The sequence below is a fragment of the Capsella rubella genome, unplaced genomic scaffold (assembly GCF_000375325.1).
Source record: "Capsella rubella cultivar Monte Gargano unplaced genomic scaffold, Caprub1_0 scaffold_6, whole genome shotgun sequence".
Classification (NCBI taxonomy): Eukaryota; Viridiplantae; Streptophyta; class Magnoliopsida; order Brassicales; family Brassicaceae; genus Capsella; species Capsella rubella.
The window spans coordinates 3,128,352-3,149,225 of NW_006238918.1; the positions used below are offsets into that span (position 1 = coordinate 3,128,352).

A 20,874-nucleotide genomic window follows, 5' to 3' on the forward strand; every position below is an offset into this window, starting at 1 on the left:
GAACACGTGAGGGTTGTTTACTGCTTCTGTGTGATGTACTTCTCAATACATCCGTTAAAAACAGACCAGTGTAGTATGACATATCAATACAAAGAGTAAAAACTTTATTGGACGGTTTTGAAATATCTCTTTCGAATTATTCCAACTGTTTTTTTTATTGTATTCTTTTCATTTCAACATTTTTAACAATCTTTACAAACTATCATTCAGGTTAAAATCACATTTATATTCACACTTAAACCATGATTAACCGTTCCTTAATAAAACTTGTGGAAAAGGGGTAACTTTGGGAGGTGTAAGAGTAGAAACATAGAATGTGGATGTGTTCTTCTTCAACACATTTGCATGGGACAAAAATTACAGAGTTCTCTGAAGGTGGAGTGGCCCATCTACTTAACTTCCTCTCACCAGCCACCAAACATAACAATGCCATCTTCTAAATAGTTGTGTCAGCTTTTTTTCATGACCTCTGAATAAAAGTCCTATTATAAATTGTGAATTCATAGAAGAATAAAATACTATATAATAAAAAAAGGAGGAAACCTACAAATACACATTAAATTTTTGAAAATGATTGAATTAATTCTTCTTAATTTCTGAAAATATTTGTATGATCAACATTGATCTATAGAAAACACAACAATAAATACTCTACGAATAATGCATGAAAAGCATCGGTTCTCTAGAAACACACAAAAACGTAGATACTCTGTTATGTACCACTACTTCCTCCAAATGTCTAACGCAATGGTTTGGATACATGAGAGTTTATTAGATTGAAGTAGTTGTTGTATTATTGATCTTATATTATGAGTCTATGAATAAATAATAAAGTGCCTTGTATTTTAGTTGAACAGTAAAATTTATACGTTTGTATTCGTAGTTGCAGCTATATCTTGTAGGCGCGAGGGTGGTTGGTTTGGTTGGTATGATTTTGTTTCAATCATCAACACCAAAACGGTTTTACCAAATACATTTTCTGCATTTTTAACCTTCCACTATTGCCTATTGGAAATAGCTGTAGCTGAACAATACGAATCTTATACAGTATAGAAGAAGACTAGGTAAAAGAAAAAGAAAAAGTTAAATGGGCTTACTAATTGATATGAAAAGCCCATATTAGGCCCAAATAGTTCATATAGTAGTCTCATATCATTTCCACCCACCATTGTTTCCGTTGGAAGCTCTTTGAAAACTCCCTTCGAAGACTCCGTCCGTTTCTCTCTAGATCGAATCGGCAATGGCTGCTTCTAGCTCCGTTTTCACAGCCTCCCCGTCGCGTAATTTCGCGTCTGTCCCTCTTCATCAGTCGCTATCTCCACCGTTGCTCAGATCGAGCTCAGTCGCGTTTCGTCCCAAACGCCGATCCAGCTCGCTCCTCTTGTGTTCCACTGATGAAACAAAGAGCACCGCAGAGAAAGAGATCCCAATTGAACTCAGTAATTTGCCTCTCCACTGCATTCTCATTTACAAATCAAGTTTAGATTTTAAAAAATAAAATAAAATTGTCAATGTTTATTATTTCAGGGTATGAGGCATTTCCTACGGTGATGGACATCAATAAGATACGAGAGATTTTGCCTCACAGGTTACTGGAAAAAAATATGTTCTTTAAGTCTGTAATTTTCTGATTCGATTTCTCAAATGTGAATCATTGGGTTATTGGATTTTGCTGTGTAGATTCCCATTTCTGTTAGTGGATAGAGTGATAGAGTACACGGCTGGTGTATCTGCGGTAGCTATTAAAAACGTTACCATTAATGATAATTTCTTTCCTGGTCATTTCCCTGAGAGGCCTATTATGCCTGGAGTCCTCATGGTTGAGGTAATTGCATTGCCCTCTTCTCTCTCTCTTTTCTTAATCCAAAAGTTTCAGTCTTTTTGCATACATTCACAGTTCGAGAGAAGCTGTTTGAGCTTAGAAATACAGGGTTGCTCTGATTCTTGCTTGTTAGAGAAGAATGATTTAGTTGATTTTGAATGGTGACTCTGGGGAAATAGAATGAGGATGAAATTTGTGTTCTGGTTGAAGTTCTGAACTTACGAGGGAGCTCAAGATGAAGGCTTTTGTTTAAGTTTCAGTTTTAGAGTGGATTAATAGATCTCTCTAGCTTGAAATTTAAGAAAGTGACTAGATTTGAGAATAAGATAAGCTGATATCTTGGATCACAGCTTTATGTACTGTGATAAAATCAGTTGTTTCTATCCCTAATGTATATATGGAATGAATGATTAAGAGGCGTTTTATGTATTGTTGCAGTTAATAAGAGCTACATGTAGTTTGTCTATTAAGTTTCATTCATTAGTTTCTGAGTTTTACAGATCGTGTACACAATAACACTTCAAAGGGGTAAAGTAGATGTTTTGTTTCGACAGGCCATGGCTCAGGTGGGAGGTATAGTGATGCTACAACCAGAAGTGGGTGGATCGAAAAGCAACTTCTTCTTTGCTGGGATTGACAAAGTTAGATTCAGAAAGCCTGTGATTGCTGGTGATACTCTGGTGATGAGGATGACGCTTGTGAAGTTGCAGAAGCGGTTTGGGATAGCGAAAATGGAAGGGAAAGCATATGTAGGTAACTCTGTGGTATGTGAAGGAGAGTTCTTGATGGCTATGGGTAAAGAAGAGTGATCAGGCCTTTGCTTCTTTCTTCTTCATACGGCCCTCGTGTCTGCTGCTAATTGGTAGTCGCACCTAAAAGTTGAGTCACATTTCTATCTTCAATTTACGATGTTTGTTTGCATATTGTGATCATATTAAAAAGGAACTTCAGTTTATTGAGTAGATGCCCAAAAGAGTTTTTTTTTTCGGTTTCAATGGTGAAGAGAACTTAAAATTAACCTAATAAAATGCTGAACTATTTACAGTAAGAGCAACTAATATATATGATCAAAAGGATTAAGTTTTGATGAAAACATGTAAAATATGTTCTCAAATGAAAACATAATAACCGTTTTATAAAGCTTCACTTTCATTTATAAATATGAAATAAGATGGAAGGATATTCCGATTCCGATTCAGCGCTATATATCAATGCATATAGTGATGGCTCGGCAAGATAACGAAATTTTTAAAATAAGTAAACATAAAACTTTTACATTTTAAAGATGTAATTATTGTTAATTAAAACATAGAAAGCAAAGAAGCTAATAAGAGGCGGGTCTTGATCTCTTGAACTAGTGATAATGACTGATCTCTTGATTGATCACTTGTACTCGAGAATCATGTTGTTCTCAGGAGCAAGTCCAACACAAGCTCTGAGTATGTTCTCAAGCATTGCACGCTGTTTCGACAAAGCGTTCACAACTGGCGTGCCCGGAGGTACCTACATTCATTTGAATGAAATATGTGTTAAAAACGTCGTTAGAGTTTAGAAACGGCACGATGTTTGCTATTGTTTTGCTTACCAATGGTGCCTTTGAGAGGTAACTTAGGAGAGTCGCCACCGGATGGAAAGAATGGAACTTTCCCTGCACGAAACCAAACAATTCAAATTTACAATCTAACACATAAATATTGAACTATATATATTGAAGATTTTGCAACCGATAAGCAACCTCATTTTCGGACTTGAACTGGATTCTAGTAGTGAGCTCGGCAAGAAGAACAAGGTCCAAAATGATAGGAGCAGCTAAGAGAGAGTCTTCACAAGTGTTGTGCATCACAATTGTGTTCTTCCCTCCCATGAATATCTCTGATGTGTACTCATCTATTGCTCTCTTACTGTCCCCTACATACGGCACATACTACAATTCCATCCAATAGTATATAGTTAAGGTTAATGTGTTTTTATGTTAGGTGGCCTAATTAAAAGATTGAATATTATGAATAATTAATCACCTTGATGACCACAACGTGGTCAGGGTGTTCACCAGGCTCGTACAAAATCCCGTTGCTAGCAACCATATCGTCCACGACATTGCTCTTAGATATCTCCTTTGAACGGAATGTTTGCGGCGCAGACAAGTTCATGCCGTCGTTGTTCCCAAGGTGGTTGTAGCTCACTATCGACGTCGGCTATGCATTCGTACAATTAGATTAATTTCAGTTTTGTAACGATACGGTATAACATATATGTAATTGAGAAGCTACTACTTTTTTATGATTACGTACTTTGATTCCAGCGCCGACAAGGAAATCAACGAGGACAGACTTCATCTTCGTTTGACCACTCTTGAAGTCATCACCACCGATTAAGCAGTTTCTCTTGATGGCCAATTCAATAAGCCCTGATACATGTATGCAAAATGTGATTGACTAAAGAAAAGTGAAGGTGTGATATAAAATCTACAGTATACTTTGATTTAATTACCAGGGACAAAAGTGTTTTGTGGACTTCCATTGATGAAAGGAACGTTCTCAAGGACACAAGCAATGGCGTAGAGTGTAGAAGGAGAAATCTCAGCCTCATCCTTGTCCAGAGATGACATTAGATTCTCGGTAGTGTCGTTAAGACCAACCACCACATTGCTGTATCTTTCTGTGTTCGCCGTCCACAGTACCACCACTTTATCAACTTTGTTTTTCTCTTTGAACTCCCTTAATTATATTACAAATAAAGCAATTATAAAAATTTGATTTTCTACATCTATAATAGATCACGGGACTTTATAGTAAAGATAAAATTTAACTTATCCTATTGGCTAATTGGATACATAAATAAATCATTATGTTTTTTTTTTTTCAATTTTCTTTTACTAAAAGAAAGAAAGAAAGAAAGAAAAAGAGAAAGCTGGTTTGTAAACCTGATGTCTTTGATGACTTGGTCGAGTTGTTGTTTCTTGGTGCCTTTGATCACGTGGTTGGCACGTGAGCCCTGGTTGGCAGCGATGAAATCAGGGTCGAAGATACCAGGGAGAGGAACCAAGTGTTCCATGAAAGGACGCAGCTGCTTCTGGAGGTCGATGTCAAGGACCTTGGCACGTCCCATTGCGTCTGCCAAGTTCATGTCGCTGATGTCCCATCCTCCAAACACAATCTCTTCCGGATCCACCTATCATCATCATTTACCATAACCCATTCACTTTAGTACTAGTATTATATTTCTCTATTTACTGCTGATCTTCTAATGCATGCTATTTTTTTTTTATAAAACGCAGACTCAATAGTAAAAAAGAAAAGAAGAGAGGGTAAATAAAAGGAATAGTAGTAACAACCATGGGGAGAAGACTTTTGAAGGGAGCATAGATTTCTTCGCCATTGAAAGACCCGACCCGAATAGAGGATGCTTGGGTTAATGACCCGAAATAATTAGCCTGTTGTACTTTCTCCTTCGTTGCCCAGGATATTCCCCTGCCACCATTATATTTAAAAAAAATAAGGATTACACAACTTGCTCATTTCGTTATCATCATTATTCAACTATCCAATTGCGGGGGGAATCATGAATATATTAGGACACTCAACTTTATTCCCTTCTTTTATACGAGTAGTATTTTATAACACAAAACAATCAACAAGAAGAAACCGTAATCACTTACTCACGATTGGCGATAACACCAGCGGTAAGAGTTGAACCATTGTTGCCTCCCCATCCAACGAGCATTACTCTGCCAAGTAAATGAAGCAAAACATCGTTACTCAAAGTATCATATGATATTATTCATATCATTTAATGGTGAAAAAAAGATTATAAGAGAAGATGACACAAACCCAAGTTTTGGGAGATGAGTGTCGGTCTTGAACTCATATTTCACGGTCTTTGGCTTCACGGTCCATTGAAACGCACCGTTCTTGTTCTCATGGACAAGCTCTGTGGTCTGGTAGTCGTACACTGAATGGATCTCATCCTCTGTGTACTTCACGTTCGGAGATTCAACCTTGAACCCTTCGATGAACATTTTTGCCTAAAGAAAAAAAAAACAAAAAACTTGGAGAACTGATTGATTTTTTTAAAGAAAGAGAGAGAGAGAGAATCTGTAATAGGTCGAGTGCTTCTGTCTGTGAATGCATTGGGGATTGAGGCCAGGGTCTTGTTTTTATAGACGGGGGGAGCTAGGGAGGGGAGACACTTAAAGTGTCTTTTCTTGAAGATTATTTTACAGTTTACGGATTATGACAAGTGTCTAAAAAGAAAGAAAGAAAGATTATATTTGACTAGAAGACTTTGATTCAAGGTAATAAAATCTCTGTAAGCCAATAGTTGTAATTACAATATTATGGGATTATTGACAAGTGTAAAAAGAAAAAATTAATTTCTATAAGATGTATTCAAAGGAGATATTTTATTTTCTTACTCTAAACGGATACTTTAAAAAAAAAATCTATCTTATTTGATTGTATAAACTTTGGAAATCATGATATAACAAAATTTAAAGCCATTTTAGTCAATATTAAAACAGATTGTAAAAACTATAAATATATAAAGATTGTATTAAATGTTTCGCCTTTACAACTTTTGTCTGACATCCCCTCACTCCCCCAAAAAAAAAAAAAAAAAAAACTTTGGAATATCTTTTGTTGTTGTAGCAAATGTGGTGGAATCTAAAATTCATTTTCTTTGTTTTTCCTATGCAATTGAAAACTTAAGAAGGGCTGATGACATCCAAAGGTTCGGTAAATACATAAGGCCCATATAAAAAGGCTTTCTAAGTAAATCTTGGAAGCCCATCTAACGTTTGGGGGATCTTAACGAACGTGAACACACACACACACACGTACGAGTATTTTAATAATGGAAACGTGTTATTTGTTGTATACGTTTGACAGTTAGGTGAGTGTTGCTGACAAGTGACATCTACCCCATTCGTCAAAATATATTAATGGTGTATTTAAGTCTACGTCCTGATTGTATTTCTTTGAACATTTTCTTCTTACCATTTTTCTCTTCTTCTTTTTTGGCTGTTCTGAATCTATACGATACTATATCACATTTTTTACAACGTGTGGTTAATTGTTTACTCTCTACTCTCAATCAAAAGAGAGAACTTAATAAATTGGAAAAAAAAGAAGAAGAAGATAAACCTAACAAATTGGTGAGGAATAAAACCTTATTTAGTCACTCTTATCCAAATAAAGAAGTACAGTGTAATACGGTGGGTCATGGCCCAATTCTCTCACACACAAAAATTTCTGATATCGACGTCTATTTCGTCAACTCTTCTATAGTCGCTTTTTCTTTCTAATTTAGTGCTTATTTATTTCTTTTAATTTTCCTTTAAGATTTAGAAAGTAGAAAAACAAAAAAGTTCGGGATGAAATTTTGGATGGCTACTAAAATCTTCAAATTTGTATTTTACAAAATGAGGGGAAATAACACGTTTCGTTCTTAGGTTTCATTTCATCTTCTATTAAAAAAAAAAAAAAGTTATAATTATCATCATTTCGTAGGGAAGCCTATGATATTCAATTGCCCATGCTTACTCCATATACCAACATGATGCTCTTGTCTTCCATCTGATCTGTTTCTCTTCTTGCAAACCTTTTCACAAAAACATGCATTGTTCTTTTGACTCGTCCATTGTAATTTACATTCTAACCACAAAAGGTCTTGTGAGTACATTGTAATTTACATTCTAATGGGAAAGAACATGTATATAGCGTACTAGTTTGTACTAACGTTGTTGTCATGTCCATCATCTGATTACATTTTTACACACGATGCCATTGCCAGGACAAAGTTATATATACATATATACGTACGTGTGCAATAAAAAATCTCGAGGGCGTTGACTTTGTTTGGACCCATGAAGTTCGAGGCACGCATATAGTGTCCTCTCCACTTTGGTCCGACCAAGACAAAGACATTTCATGTATTGGCTGTGGCCTAACCACTTTACTTTCAAACAACCCATCACATGTTCCATCAATGGGTTATGATCCAAATAGTCTAACCAATAATGGCGCCATTCTATTAACAATTTTTTAAGTATCAAAACATTTTATAGTTGTCTTTATTTTGTTAAGCCTCATAATATATATGTTTTCACTTACGTTAACACAAATTTTTTTTTCCGCTTTTCATCATAAAAAATGCGTATAGATAAGAGAAACTTTGTGTTTTTGGACCCAACATAAACAGAGAAACTGTGTTTGAGGCTCCATTTCATTTTACTCAAAATATTTTTATGTTAAAGATGGTTGAATTATAAATACCTAGCTATTTTGGATTATGTATTGATACTCGAGTTTAGCTATATATCTGTATCAATACCATAATTATTGGTATCTACTCCACTAGCTATATCTAGTAACTAAAATTTCGTCGGATATACTGGAATTTGAAAACGCTTGGAACGCATATTTCAGTTACCTCACAAGATTTTGTACACACCCCCTAGCATTTTTTTATCACGTTAAAGTTTGTGTGTGTGTAATTTTTTTTTGTGACAGATAACACTTTTTGTGCTTTTTGGGGTTTAATTAACAAAAAAAAAGGGACACCATGAGATCCCACTTACTCATGTGTATATAAACATTAGAGAATCAGTCAATTCACTTCAGCATCCACACACTTTGAATGCTCAATCACAGTTTCTTCATAGTTAAAATTTCCCCACAACGTCAAAAATCGAGAAGAAGATGAAAGAGAGAGATCTAGAGAGTTTTGACTCTCTCTCACATCAAGTTCTCCCAAACACTTCAAATTCGACACAAATGATCCAGATGGCTATGGCCAACTCAGGTTCATCTGCAGCCGCACAAGCCGGTCAAGACCAACCTGATCGGTCAAAGTGGCTGCTTGACTGTCCTGAACCACCCAGCCCGTGGCATGAGCTCAAGAGCTATGTCAAAGGCTCTATCCTAACCAAAGCCAAAAAGTTCAAGTCACTACAAGAACAGCCTTTCCCGAAAAGAATACTGTCTATCCTCCAAGCCGTTTTCCCAATCTTCGGTTGGTGCAGAAACTATAAACTCACCATGTTCAAGAACGATCTAATGGCTGGTTTAACCCTTGCTAGCCTCTGCATTCCTCAGGTACGTACACAAACTAAAAAAAAAAATCCATTTAGATTCCTTAGCTTCAAGAATTCTGAACTTCATTATTTTGTGTGCAGAGCATTGGTTATGCAACTCTTGCAAAGCTTGATCCTCAATTTGGCCTATGTAAGTTTGTATACTACATATTAAAATTATGAGCTTTTTTGCTTTAAAACAAAGCCAGACTATTATTTTTTAATTTAAAAGAAAAAAAGAAGGTAAAAACTGTGTTTGGTACAGATGGTAGATTTTAATATCATGAATCATACTTACAAATTGAGCGTTACACCTTTAACAGATACGAGTGTGGTACCACCATTGATATATGCATTGATGGGGACATCAAGGGAGATAGCTATCGGACCAGTGGCTGTTGTATCCCTTCTTATATCCTCAATGTTGCAAAAACTCATAGATCCAGAAATAGATCCCGTGGGATACAAGAAACTGGTCCTAACCACAACATTCTTCGCCGGGATCTTCCAAGCTTCTTTTGGGCTATTCAGATTAGGGTTTCTGGTTGATTTTCTATCGCACGCAGCCATAGTAGGGTTCATGGGAGGTGCAGCCATTGTAATAGGACTCCAACAGCTCAAAGGTTTGCTTGGTATCAGTAACTTCACAACCAACACTGACATTGTCTCTGTTCTTCGAGCTGTCTGGCGATCTTGTCAACAACAATGGAGCCCTCACACTTTCATCCTCGGTTGTTCCTTCCTCAGTTTTATCCTTATCACTCGCTTCATCGTAAGTGATTCTCTTAGTTCATTCATCTACCACACTATATAAATAGCTGCACCAAGAAATTAATGAGCAATGAAACATATATTAGGGGAAGAAGAACAAGAAGTTGTTTTGGCTACCGGCAACAGCTCCGTTGATCGCCGTGGTAGTGTCAACGTTAATGGTGTTTCTGACAAAAGCGGACGAGCATGGTGTGAAGACGGTGAAGCACATCAAAGGAGGTCTTAATCCAATCTCCATTCACGATCTCGACTTTAATACTCCTCATCTCGGACAAATCGCTAAAATCGGTTTAATCATTGCCATTATTGCTTTAACCGTAAGTAATTAGGTTTCATTAACCAATTTTTTTTTAACAAAAAAATTTATAGTCTATTTAATTCTTTATATATATATATATATATAAATAAATTCAGGAGGCGATTGCGGTAGGGAGGTCGTTCGCCGGAATCAAAGGGTACAGGCTCGATGGAAACAAAGAAATGATGGCCATTGGATTTTCTAATGTTATCGGTTCCTTCACATCTTGTTACGCTGCTACTGGTAATTAATTTCTTCAACTTATATTATTATGTAACACAGACCTATCACTATCCGACTATATATTAACATATATATGGACCACTTCTTTTGGTGGAATGTGAAGTACTACATTTATAAAAGTCATCATTTTTGGTGGAATGTCAAAAGAAAAAATAAAGAGTGATCATTTTGGTATAGATGAATAATTCAAGTTGATTACTGGTTTTGGAAACTCCTCAAATTTAGTATTAATTAAAGATACATGCACATTTCTATGAAAACTCAAATCACGCTGAGAAATTCTTTTAATCAATGGTTAATTATGATTTATGACTGATTAACCAATGTTGGTTTAACAGTTTTAAGTTATGTAAATTATATGTTGTGAAAGTGATGGCCTAAAGTATAAAACAATTTTGCAATATAGGTTCATTCTCTCGGACAGCCGTGAACTTCGCTGCCGGATGTGAGACAGCAATGTCGAACATTGTCATGGCGGTTACGGTGTTTGTAGCACTTGAGTGCCTAACGAGGCTTCTCTACTATACTCCGATTGCTATCCTCGCTTCCATAATTCTCTCAGCACTGCCGGGATTAATCGACATCAATGAGGCTATTCACATTTGGAAAGTTGATAAATTTGACTTTCTTGCTCTCGTTGGAGCTTTCTTTGGTGTTTTATTCGCTTCAGTTGAGGTTGGACTTCTTGTCGCGGTACGTCCTAATTAAGTGTACTAGAGTAACGAAGATATAATTAAAGTAAATAATTATAATCTAAGCATTTGGTTACACATATTCGAAGATTAATAATTGATTGTGTGTTTTGTGTGTGCTAGGTGGTTATTTCGTTTGCCAAAATCATACTCATATCAGTTCGACCAGGGATTGAAACGCTCCGGAGAATGCCCGGAACCGACATTTTTGCAGATACTAATCAATATCCTATGACGGTTAAGACTCCTGGTGTATTGGTTTTTCGTGTCAAGTCTGCATTGTTGTGCTTTGCTAACGCCAGTTCCATCGAGGAAAGGTATTAATTATATATATATATATATATACGAGCATTCATATATATATGAGCATTCATTTATACATATGACATAACAATTCATGATATATATATATATATATATATGTGTATATATACATATATACATGTAATAAATTGGAACATATGAATTAAATCATGTATGCTTGATTGTCTATAGGATTATGGGATGCGTCAATGAGGAGGAAGAAGAAGAAAACATAAAGAGCCATGCCAAGAGAAAGATCCTCTTTGTAGTCCTTGATATGTCAAGTAAGTGGACTAGCAAGGAATAATGCAACTAATAGGCGGCTTATAGCCACAATAAGAAAAAAAAAGAAAGAGAGTTGAAACTTAATTAATTTTGTTTAACCTTTTCTCATGTTTATTTATTGATAGATTTGATAAACATCGATACATCGGGGATCACTGCTTTGGTGGAGCTCCATAACAATCTAACCCAAGCTGGTGTTGAGGTAATTAATTAGTTTACATTCTTAAAAGTTAATCTATCGTTATATATCTCCTTAAAAACGAGATCATCATTTTGATTTGTTTTGCAGCTAGTAATCGTCAACCCGAAATGGGAAGTGATCCACAAGCTGAATCAAGCAAGGTTTATAAGCAAAATAGGTGGCAAAGTTTATATGACAATCGAAGAAGCTATCGATGCTTGCTTTGGATTAAAAGTTTAAGAAATAGGGTTTTTAATACAAGGGAGGTTGCATGTACTATCCTGTAATATATATCATGTGACTGAGTGCATGATGGTGTTGTATAATTATTAAGTACGTATGTGTAATATTGTAGTGTGGCCTTGGTACGTAAGCTCGGACGACGTGATTAAATAAAGTCATGCAAACTATATATAGTGTGACGATGATCGATGAATGGTTGTGTAATTATATTTGAGAATAATATATGATAAACTTTTGAGAAATACTTGCTTAAAACATTACTTAGTGAGTGATATATATTTAACGTGATTCGTAATACAAACTATATGGTGATAAAATTTCTAGAAACAAAATTGAAAAAATGTCTAGGTACAATGTATCTTAATCCGTTGAACAAAAGCAATTAACGTATTTGGGGAATCAATTTTAAGTGGAAGAACTTTTAGAATAGAACGTACTACTACTACGAATTAAATTACTAGTACAATCCTGAACTATCACTTGGAAAAGTCAAATAGAGAGAGAAAGAGAAAAGCTATATTGGGAGGGTTAATGTAATGATGTTTCCTAGCCAGATTTTTAGAATAGTCTAATCCCACTTTGTTAACTTTTAATTATTGAAGTTAATGGACACCACTGTTTCTGTATATCATCACGATCTTTTCTAGAATTTTTTCTCACAGCTTCAATATATGTGTCTAGGTTCAATGAATCTGATTAGATTTGAGGATCAATGTTGATTTGCTGATGAGGTCTCTATGTTTTAACTCATTACTCTCTATTTTAAAATAGGGGAAAAAACTGTTGATTTGTATGCTTTGAAATACTAACTAATTAACAATTCTCAAAAGAAAAGAAGCAAAAAAAACACTAATAACTAACACACTTCAAGTTGTGTTTTGTGGTCCAAATGCATATCTTCTTTTTTCGAGTCTGTCTATGGTGGTGCTAACTCTTAAGACATAAATATGAGTTTCATGGAACTAACTCTTTATCATGTTTTTTAATCTTTTTTTTTTTTTTTTTTTTTTCTTTTTTCATAAATCCAATTAATTTTATTTTTTAAGAGAGCAGTTTCTGCTTTTTGGAAGTTATAATGTCTCTATGTGTTAATTTCTCTACAAACAATATGCTGTCGAGTTTTAATTTAAAATTTTATAATTACAACAGTTTTGTGAAACTTCTTTGTCTTTTTTTTAAAAAAAAAGAAAAGAAAATTACAAAAAAATAAGTTTATGACGAGTATAAGAAAATAATAAGTTTATATATAAAAAAACCAAGTTCATGGAGTGGTGATCGATGATTCGGTAAGAGAAAGCATTGGACGAAGTTGGTCAACACCAATCTTCTTAGATTTTTTGTCAAATTATTTGCTTCCCACACGTAACATTATGAATTTTGTCATAAAGTTTAATACCTTCGTCTGTCACTAATCTAAAAACCCAAATAAAGAGAAAAGAGAAATCAATAGTTAGTTATTCCAATATAAGTAGTAGAGACTAGAGAGCTGTCTCAGAGAGTATTATGGACTCTAAAGCCCATATATTATTTGTAGCGTTAGATCATTTAGCGGACTAGACCGATGCTACCATATGGGCTTCAAGTCTTGAATCCAAAACATATAAGTTCCTTTTTTGTTTGGGTCAAAGTCATAATTCTTCTATTCCTTCTTGTGAAATTGACTTATTACTACTTTTGGGTTAAAAATAGTGTATGGTTTTGTTTCCAAATAATTTCATTTTTCGTTTTCAAATAATTAATTTCAAAGATGAATTATTCTCTTTTGATAATATTTAAATATTCAGCAATATTTGACATTTTTTTGTAGAACTATAAGTAATCTTTCTCATTGTTGCTCCTTTTAATCAACCAATTTAAAACGAGTTATAATTTCAATTTTTAAAATCCAAGTATGTATATATTAATGTGATATGATCCAATTTACATAATATGTTGACATATTGATAAAATTTTACAAATAAAAATAAAATAATTCCTAACCGTGCATTTTTTTTTTAAATATAACTATAAATAATAATTAGTGCATAAAATTATTTAAAATTTGCATATACGCTCTAAATTCATAAATAAAAATAATCTGTTAAAGTTTAAAACAATAGTCTTTACAAAATAGGAAAAATAATCCACATGTCAGTATAACACGTCACAGTTAGACACACCCCAAAAAGGCTAGCAGATTAGAAGATAAACACAATGATAAGAATAGAAAAACACAAGAAGCATAGACTAGGAAAGTATATATGTATATTCTTACAAATCAATGAATTAAAAGACAAAAATTAAAGTTTGAGGAAAAAAAGTTAAAATAACATTGACAAAAATGCAAATTAGGAAACAAACGAGATTCCCCTAAATTCTTGTAAGGCCAAATTGTCTTATGAATCAATTTAATCCGATCACAAATACAGGGGCTCCACGTCTTGTGTTTTATGAAATCAGATACGTCCACGTGTCCTACTATCCATCTTGACCGCATATTGTTCATTCTCCTTCGTCAACCTTGACGACTTTTGAGTTTTCTCTCTTGCCGTTGAAGCAAGTGAGAGAGCCAAACGGAACCAAATCTCCCTGTTCGATCTCGCCGCGGTGAGTAACAATGAAGTCGGAGACTCTAACGTTAGTTCTAGTGTATCTAGCCGGAATCATGGAGAGAGCCGACGAGTCTCTGCTTCCAGGAGTTTATAAAGAGGTAGGTGATGCTCTACACGTGGATCCCACAGCTCTTGGAACACTAACTCTGTTCCGGTCTATTGTTCAGTCTTCTTGTTACCCTTTAGCCGCTTACTTGTCTTCCAGACATAACCGAGCTCACGTCATCGCTCTCGGCGCTTTCCTCTGGGCCACTGCTACTTTCCTTGTCGCCGTCTCCACCACTTTCTTCCAGGTTTGGGCTTCGTTACCTTTTTTTTATTTTTATTATTGCTCTGCTCTAAGTGAGCTGAAATCAGATCTGTTTTATTTTGGAATTTGTTGATCTGGGTAGCATAAAGTCTGGAGCTTGATGGAGTTTGCTTAGGAAATGTTTCAGTTTATGCGATTAGACATTGGTTTGAATGGCTGGACAATGTTGAGTCAATCATAGATCGTTGCTTTTTTGGTTTGATGTTGAGATTGAGATTCATTTGTTTTAATGAGAAGAAGTCATGGATACTTAGACTGTGTAATTGTGCTCTTCAGTGGACTGCTTGAATCATTGCAATGAGTACTTAAGCTCATTGCAGTGACTCCTTTGAATATGAAATTGGAATTTACCCATTTGCCACAAAGGTGGAATCGAATGGATTATAAATTTTGCTATATGTTTGCTGGTGGAAACTAGGTGGCAGTATCAAGAGGCTTGAACGGGATAGGGCTGGCCATTGTGACACCCGCCATTCAGTCATTAGTTGCTGACTCAACTGAAGATAGTAACCGTGGCAGGGCATTTGGATGGCTAGGACTTACTTCAAACATTGGTTCCATACTTGGCAACCTCTGTTCTATCCTCTTAGCTTCCAAATCTTTTAATGGCATTGCTGGCTGGAGAATTGCCTTCCTCTTGGTAGGATTCGTAAGCGTGATAGTCGGTATCTTGGTCCGGCTCTTCGCCAGCGATCCTCATTACACCGACAAGAAAATCACGAAACTTGACAAAGACAAACCTTTCTGGTCAGATATAGGAGAACTGTTGAGAGAAGCGAAGATGGTTATAAAGATTCCGTCTTTCCAAATCTTTGTTGCTCAGGGAGTTTCGGGATCTTTCCCCTGGTCAGCTTTGGCTTTTGCACCATTGTGGCTAGAACTCGTCGGTTTCTCCCACAAAACAACTGCGGTTCTAGTGACTCTCTTCACCGTTTCTTGCTCTATTGGAGGTTTATTTGGAGGATACATGGGAGATGCTCTCGCCAAGAAGTTCCCAAATGCCGGTAGGATAATCCTCTCTCAGATAAGCTCTGGTTCGGCAATTCCTTTAGCTGCGATTTTGCTTATCGGATTACCTGATGATCCTTCCACGGCCTTTAGCCACGGTCTAGTTCTTGTCATCATGGGATTATGCATCTCATGGAACGGTGCAGCTACAAACGGGTAAGTTGAATACATATATATTTCAATCTTCTTGAAATCTTTTGTTTTTCTTTAATCCCGGAAGAATCTTCTTGAAATGGTTTTATACAGTCCGATATTTGCAGAGATTGTTCCAGAGAGAGCGCGGACAAGCATCTACGCCTTAGACAGATCATTCGAATCGATATTAGCTTCTTTTGCTCCTCCTATTGTAGGGATGCTTGCTCAGAACATCTATGGCTATAAACCAATCCCGGAAGGATCCTCAAGCTTGATCAAGATTGCAACAGACAGAGAGAACGCAGCATCGCTGGCTAAAGCGCTCTACACATCAATCGGGATCCCAATGCTGATATGTTGCACAATCTACTCGTTCCTATACTGCACATACCCGAGGGACCGAGACAGAGCGAAAATGCAAGCTTTGATCGAGTCAGAGATGCAGCAACTCAATGAAGAAGAAGAGGATGAGATTGAAGTGAAGTGTTTTGGAGAAGAGGAACAAGATGAGACTTATTTGCTGAAGCAGCATCAGAGTGGGAGTGTCAAATGATGGAGATGATGATATGGGTTACTGACAGTAGGGGTTCCATACTTCAATTATAGGAACATGGGGATATAGTTATGATTTTTGTAAAAGGAAAGCACTTAAGTGGAATATACCGGTACATAGAAAACATTTACAAGAACAGAGTGAAAAGGGACGACAAAAAGAAAAAGAAAAAAAGAACAAGAGTGAAAATGATAAAATTACTGATTTTGTTTTTGTAAGGAAATATATTATATTAATGAGTGATGAATGATAGATATTTCGCTTTCTTAATTTCAATTCATAAAAATTAATGCGGAGTATTAATTTGGTAAAAACATTAGACTTAAAGTGATACCAAACCGGACATAAACCGGGTTCCGACAGAACAAAGAGGCAGGCGCGTCAGTATTATTGGAATTATTTCGATTTTTGGGTTCTGATAATTCACTTTACTCTTCTTTCTCTCCCAAACTTTTATACGCAAGAGAGAAGATCCATCTCTGTCTCTCGTCTTCATCGTTGTTGTCACTTCCAACGTCGGATTAAAGAAGATAAACCAGAATCGATGACCTAAATGCAGCTATACAATTCTTTAATTCATCGTAAAGATCGAAGAAGTTGCAGTAATCTACTGTTTTGTAGGGTTACTTTGCCAATTTCCTAATTCTAGGTATCTTCTTTGTCCTTAGCCTTTTCTCTCAGTCAAAATTTCAGCTACCAAAAAAAGGAAAAAGAGTTTCTCTTTTTGTTCTCTGTAACGTATACGAGACTTGGGGTTTTTTTTTTTTTTTTTTAAATGGGTATCTCAGAGATTCGTGCTTTTATTATAATTTTTTTCAGAATCCTCTACTGGGTCTGGGTTCGTACAGCAAAAGTTAGCTGATTTGAAGTGTTTCAGTACTTAGATCTTACTGTTAATATTATTACCCATCAGTAAGCTCCATTGTTTGATATGTGTTGTCCTCTTGTCACCAAAGATCTAATTGATTTAGAGTAATGTTGTCTTTTAGTTGCGAAATCTAACTTGGTTTTATGCTTCCGGCTCGAGATTGTGAAATATTACAAGATCTTTTTGTCGATTTCAGCTGTCTCTTTGTTTCCCTCTATGATTTTTCAAAAAATTAGGACCACTCGGTTTTTTCGTGTAAGATCCAATTTCGCCTTTCGTTTTCAGAATTTGACTTGGCAATTAGAAACATATTAATTTATTTATTCATTAGATACTCCAATAGTTTTTTTCTCTTTGTTATTCTAATTGAAATTTTTTTTGTTCTTGTTTCATATATTCAGCTAACGATATGTTTTTGGTATTTGATGTTATGTAGATTTATTTGAGTGATAGCAACATCGAAGAAGGGTATACAAGTTTTGTCAATGGATAAAGCTTCTTCACAAGAGTGTCCTTATCCAGGATGTTTCTTCTGTGTAATGAAAGAAGGAAACCCGAGTAAACGAAGATCCTGCATTCTCAAATTCTTTCGAGATCTTCCTTCTCAAGATGATGATGGTCAAGTTCTTCCCATTAGCGGTCTCTGGAACACTGCAATGGCTCATCCTAATGATCCTGAGTTCATTGAGCTTGGAATCTTTGAGTGTATGTCTGCTTTGATATGGAAAGGTCTTAAAAACCGGCGTTGGCTATCTCATGACCAGAACATATACATCCCTTATTACGCGGCTCACATTATCGGGTCTTACACTATGAATATGGAAGAGTTTGCTGAGAGAGCTGTGGAAGCTGGAGTGATTGCTCCACTTGTTGAGCTTTTAAGAGGTAGGCTTACCTGGGTTGAACAGAGAGTGGCGGTTCGTGCTTTAGGGCATTTAGCTACTTATCCTAGTACTTTTCCTGCTGTTTCGAATCATGGAGAGATCCTTGAACTTGCTCTACAACTGGCTATGAGCTCTTTGGAAATAGTTTATTCTCATTTTTACCAGTATCCGGATCGAAGGTTGAGCTACCATTGCGATCTGCTCACACGAGGCATGGGAGGTGTTGAGATGGAGTCAAGAAAAGCTGAGGAATGGGCGAGCCAACTGCAGTGTTGGTCTCTTCAGCTCATTAATTGTTTCGCATTTAAACCCGAGTTTCTTCCCACTCTCTGCAAACCTGAGTTTCTGGTGAATCTTCCGGTTATGTGGGGCGGACTTGTTAATGAGAACTCTCCGGCTGGTATTGGTTTGCTTAGAACAATCTGTCAGCATAAACTTGGCCGTGGACCTGTCTCTGCGTGTCCTGGAATGATTGAGGCGTTGTGTAATATTGCTCGTTCTTCTGATGATTGGCAGTACATGGCCATAGAATGTCTTCTTTGGTTGCTTCAAGATCCCAATACATCTCACAAAGTAATCGACAAAGCGGTGCCTACTCTTGTTGATCTTGCAGAGATCACAAACTTGGGTGATCATAAGAAACTTGGGGATTCCATTGTAAGTGTTCTTCAAGAATGCAGTTCCATGGGTAACCGTTCAAGGGAATTGATAGAAGAGACAGTAAATTCAAGACAAAGACTTAAATGGGAGAAGAGTATGCCCAAAGAGGATCTTCATATCAAACAAGCAGCAGCACTAGTGGTCAAACTCGAAGGAAACTCTCTCTTTTCTTCAGGAGACATCGCGGGTGCAGCAGAGAAGTACTCGGAAGCTTTATCTCTATGTCCAATGAGGTCGAAGAAGGAAAGAGTAGTGTTGTATAGCAATCGAGCTCAGTGCCATCTCTTGTTGCAACAGCCTTTGGTTGCTATAAGCGACGCCACGCGTGCGCTTTGCTTGCACAATCCCGTAAACCGGCATGCTAAGAGTCTTTGGAGAAGAGCTCAGGCTTATGATATGCTAGGTCTAGCTAAAGAGAGTCTGTTAGATGCAATTCTGTTCATAAACGAATGCTCTCAGTCGAATGACCCGGACCTCTCCATGAGACAGAACAAGGTTCCTGATTACGCGGAGAGGTTGGTAAAGAAGCAGATGCGAGCAGCTTGGTTGTTTAAAGAAGCAGCATTGAAGCATGGAGGTGTACATAGGAAAGGCGAGGAGAGAGAAGCGTATGGAAATGAAACGGATGATTCGGAATGGGAAACAGCGAGTGAGAGCGATATTGGAGATGATGGAAGAGATCAACACATGGGACTTGATGATGAGGAGGAAGAGGAAGATGAAGGCCATGGAGAGAAGTGGAAGAACCGGGATAAATCGAGTGAGAAAAATGAGAAAACTTCTGCCAAAGGTGAGATTTTTACCGGTTTACTTGCATGATTATATAATGATCAACTTAGTTTAAATGTTGTTGGTTATAAAATCTATGAATTTGGTTCCAGGTCTGAGGCATGGATACAGCATAAAGCTAGCAGAAGATGAAATCTGAAGCATTGAAACAGAGGATCAAACAAGATTCGTTATAAGAAGTTGAGAAGAAAAGACAAGTCTTTGTCACAACTCACAAGCAAGAAACTTGCTTTTCATGGAACTCGTAAGTTCCTTTCTTTTTTTTTTCCTTTCCTATCTTGATTTAGTTTTGCGTGGTCGTAGAATTTGTGGTAAATTTGATCCATTTGAAGGAGTAAAGAAGAAAGGAACAAATGTTTTGTTTTTTCAGTGATTTTATTTATTTTTATTTTGTGTACGATGTAACTAAGAATTATTCAAGAGACCCATATGTTCCAATTTGTATAAAATTTCATTTTCTCGTGTTGAACAATGATTAGATTTTTTTTTTTTAAATGTGATAGGGAGATTATTGTCTATAGTTTTGTTTGTCAAGTAATTGGGACTTTAGGAGAGTTTCAACATTACAAAATTGTGCTAAGAAAGGTGACTTTCGTGGGAAATGAGTAACGAACGATACGATATTGTAAAGTAGAAGATTTGAAAAATGGAAGATCTGCTGCATTGGAAGACACGAGAGATAAACTTGATTGGTGGAATGAGGATATGTACCAAGTCACTATTTACCTTTTTACGTCAGGTACATTTCAGAAGATATCTTCTAAGTTTAGAAAATGCCATCCTTTGGATAACTCCAACGGATGGATATATAATAAACAGTGGGATATGAAACTGAAAACAATGTTGGCCTTTCATATTATATTAGATAAAAGTTTTGCATATTATGAGAAAACCACTATTGTGGACATATTTGTTTTGGGTTTGTAAGTTTAGTTTCTCATAACGATAAGGGTGACATTTTATGATCGAAACTCAAAATAAAACATCAACTCTGTTTGTTTGTTGAACATATATCTTAATTAGAAGTTTAGAACCTAGAGAATCAAGAAATATATATTTTTAAAAAGGGTTAAATTAATCAAAGATATTAGTAGTATACATAACTTTGGTCAACAATGAATTGTGATAAAAGAGAATAAAAGAGAGCCTTTTTTTCCTGCACATTT

At 36.0% G+C, this 20,874-nt stretch overlaps 5 protein-coding genes across 7 annotated transcripts; 4 read left to right on the plus strand and 1 right to left on the minus strand.

Moving 5' to 3' along the window:
* Nucleotides 1-1,172: 1,172 nt before the first annotated feature.
* LOC17881734 (3-hydroxyacyl-[acyl-carrier-protein] dehydratase FabZ) lies at nucleotides 1,173-2,817 on the plus strand. The gene is made up of 4 exons (XM_006288563.2): nucleotides 1,173-1,439; nucleotides 1,528-1,588; nucleotides 1,681-1,825; nucleotides 2,377-2,817. Exons 1-4 carry the CDS (start codon nucleotides 1,241-1,243, stop codon nucleotides 2,629-2,631), a joined length of 660 nt encoding a protein of 219 aa, XP_006288625.1. The 5' UTR covers nucleotides 1,173-1,240; the 3' UTR covers nucleotides 2,632-2,817.
* A 172-nt stretch (nucleotides 2,818-2,989) lies between these two features.
* On the minus strand, nucleotides 2,990-5,965 carry LOC17883616 (probable inositol 3-phosphate synthase isozyme 3). The gene is made up of 10 exons (XM_006287479.2): nucleotides 5,653-5,965; nucleotides 5,481-5,549; nucleotides 5,157-5,292; nucleotides 4,746-4,993; nucleotides 4,313-4,539; nucleotides 4,114-4,229; nucleotides 3,841-4,017; nucleotides 3,558-3,746; nucleotides 3,408-3,470; nucleotides 2,990-3,325 (listed from the first exon to the last, which is right to left on the minus strand). Exons 1-10 carry the CDS (start codon nucleotides 5,838-5,840, stop codon nucleotides 3,206-3,208), a joined length of 1,533 nt encoding a protein of 510 aa, XP_006287541.1. The 5' UTR covers nucleotides 5,841-5,965; the 3' UTR covers nucleotides 2,990-3,205.
* A 2,471-nt stretch (nucleotides 5,966-8,436) lies between these two features.
* Nucleotides 8,437-12,152, plus strand: LOC17883935 (sulfate transporter 2.1). The gene is made up of 10 exons (XM_006287147.2): nucleotides 8,437-8,916; nucleotides 8,997-9,045; nucleotides 9,218-9,666; nucleotides 9,752-9,982; nucleotides 10,080-10,206; nucleotides 10,613-10,899; nucleotides 11,022-11,215; nucleotides 11,394-11,485; nucleotides 11,612-11,688; nucleotides 11,776-12,152. Exons 1-10 carry the CDS (start codon nucleotides 8,521-8,523, stop codon nucleotides 11,905-11,907), a joined length of 2,034 nt encoding a protein of 677 aa, XP_006287209.1. The 5' UTR covers nucleotides 8,437-8,520; the 3' UTR covers nucleotides 11,908-12,152.
* A 2,297-nt stretch (nucleotides 12,153-14,449) lies between these two features.
* Nucleotides 14,450-16,741, plus strand: LOC17881934. Of its 2 annotated transcripts, none has more exons than XM_006287544.2 (3): nucleotides 14,450-14,794; nucleotides 15,230-15,975; nucleotides 16,066-16,741. In XM_006287544.2, exons 1-3 carry the CDS (start codon nucleotides 14,507-14,509, stop codon nucleotides 16,505-16,507), a joined length of 1,476 nt encoding a protein of 491 aa, XP_006287606.1. In that variant the 5' UTR covers nucleotides 14,450-14,506; the 3' UTR covers nucleotides 16,508-16,741. The 2 variants fall into 2 exon arrangements, with proteins under 2 accessions (XP_006287606.1, XP_023636488.1); XM_023780720.1 differs by having other exon boundaries at nucleotides 16,080-16,295.
* A 171-nt stretch (nucleotides 16,742-16,912) lies between these two features.
* On the plus strand, nucleotides 16,913-20,195 carry LOC17881415. Of its 2 annotated transcripts, none has more exons than XM_006287204.2 (3): nucleotides 16,913-17,156; nucleotides 17,812-19,709; nucleotides 19,801-20,195. In XM_006287204.2, the coding sequence occupies exons 2-3, from the start codon at nucleotides 17,861-17,863 to the stop codon at nucleotides 19,845-19,847; spliced, it is 1,896 nt and encodes a 631-aa protein (XP_006287266.1). In that variant the 5' UTR covers nucleotides 16,913-17,156; nucleotides 17,812-17,860; the 3' UTR covers nucleotides 19,848-20,195. The 2 variants fall into 2 exon arrangements, with proteins under 2 accessions (XP_006287266.1, XP_023636802.1); XM_023781034.1 differs by lacking the exon at nucleotides 16,913-17,156 and adding an exon at nucleotides 17,316-17,419.
* The last annotated feature ends 679 nt before the right edge of the window (nucleotides 20,196-20,874 follow it).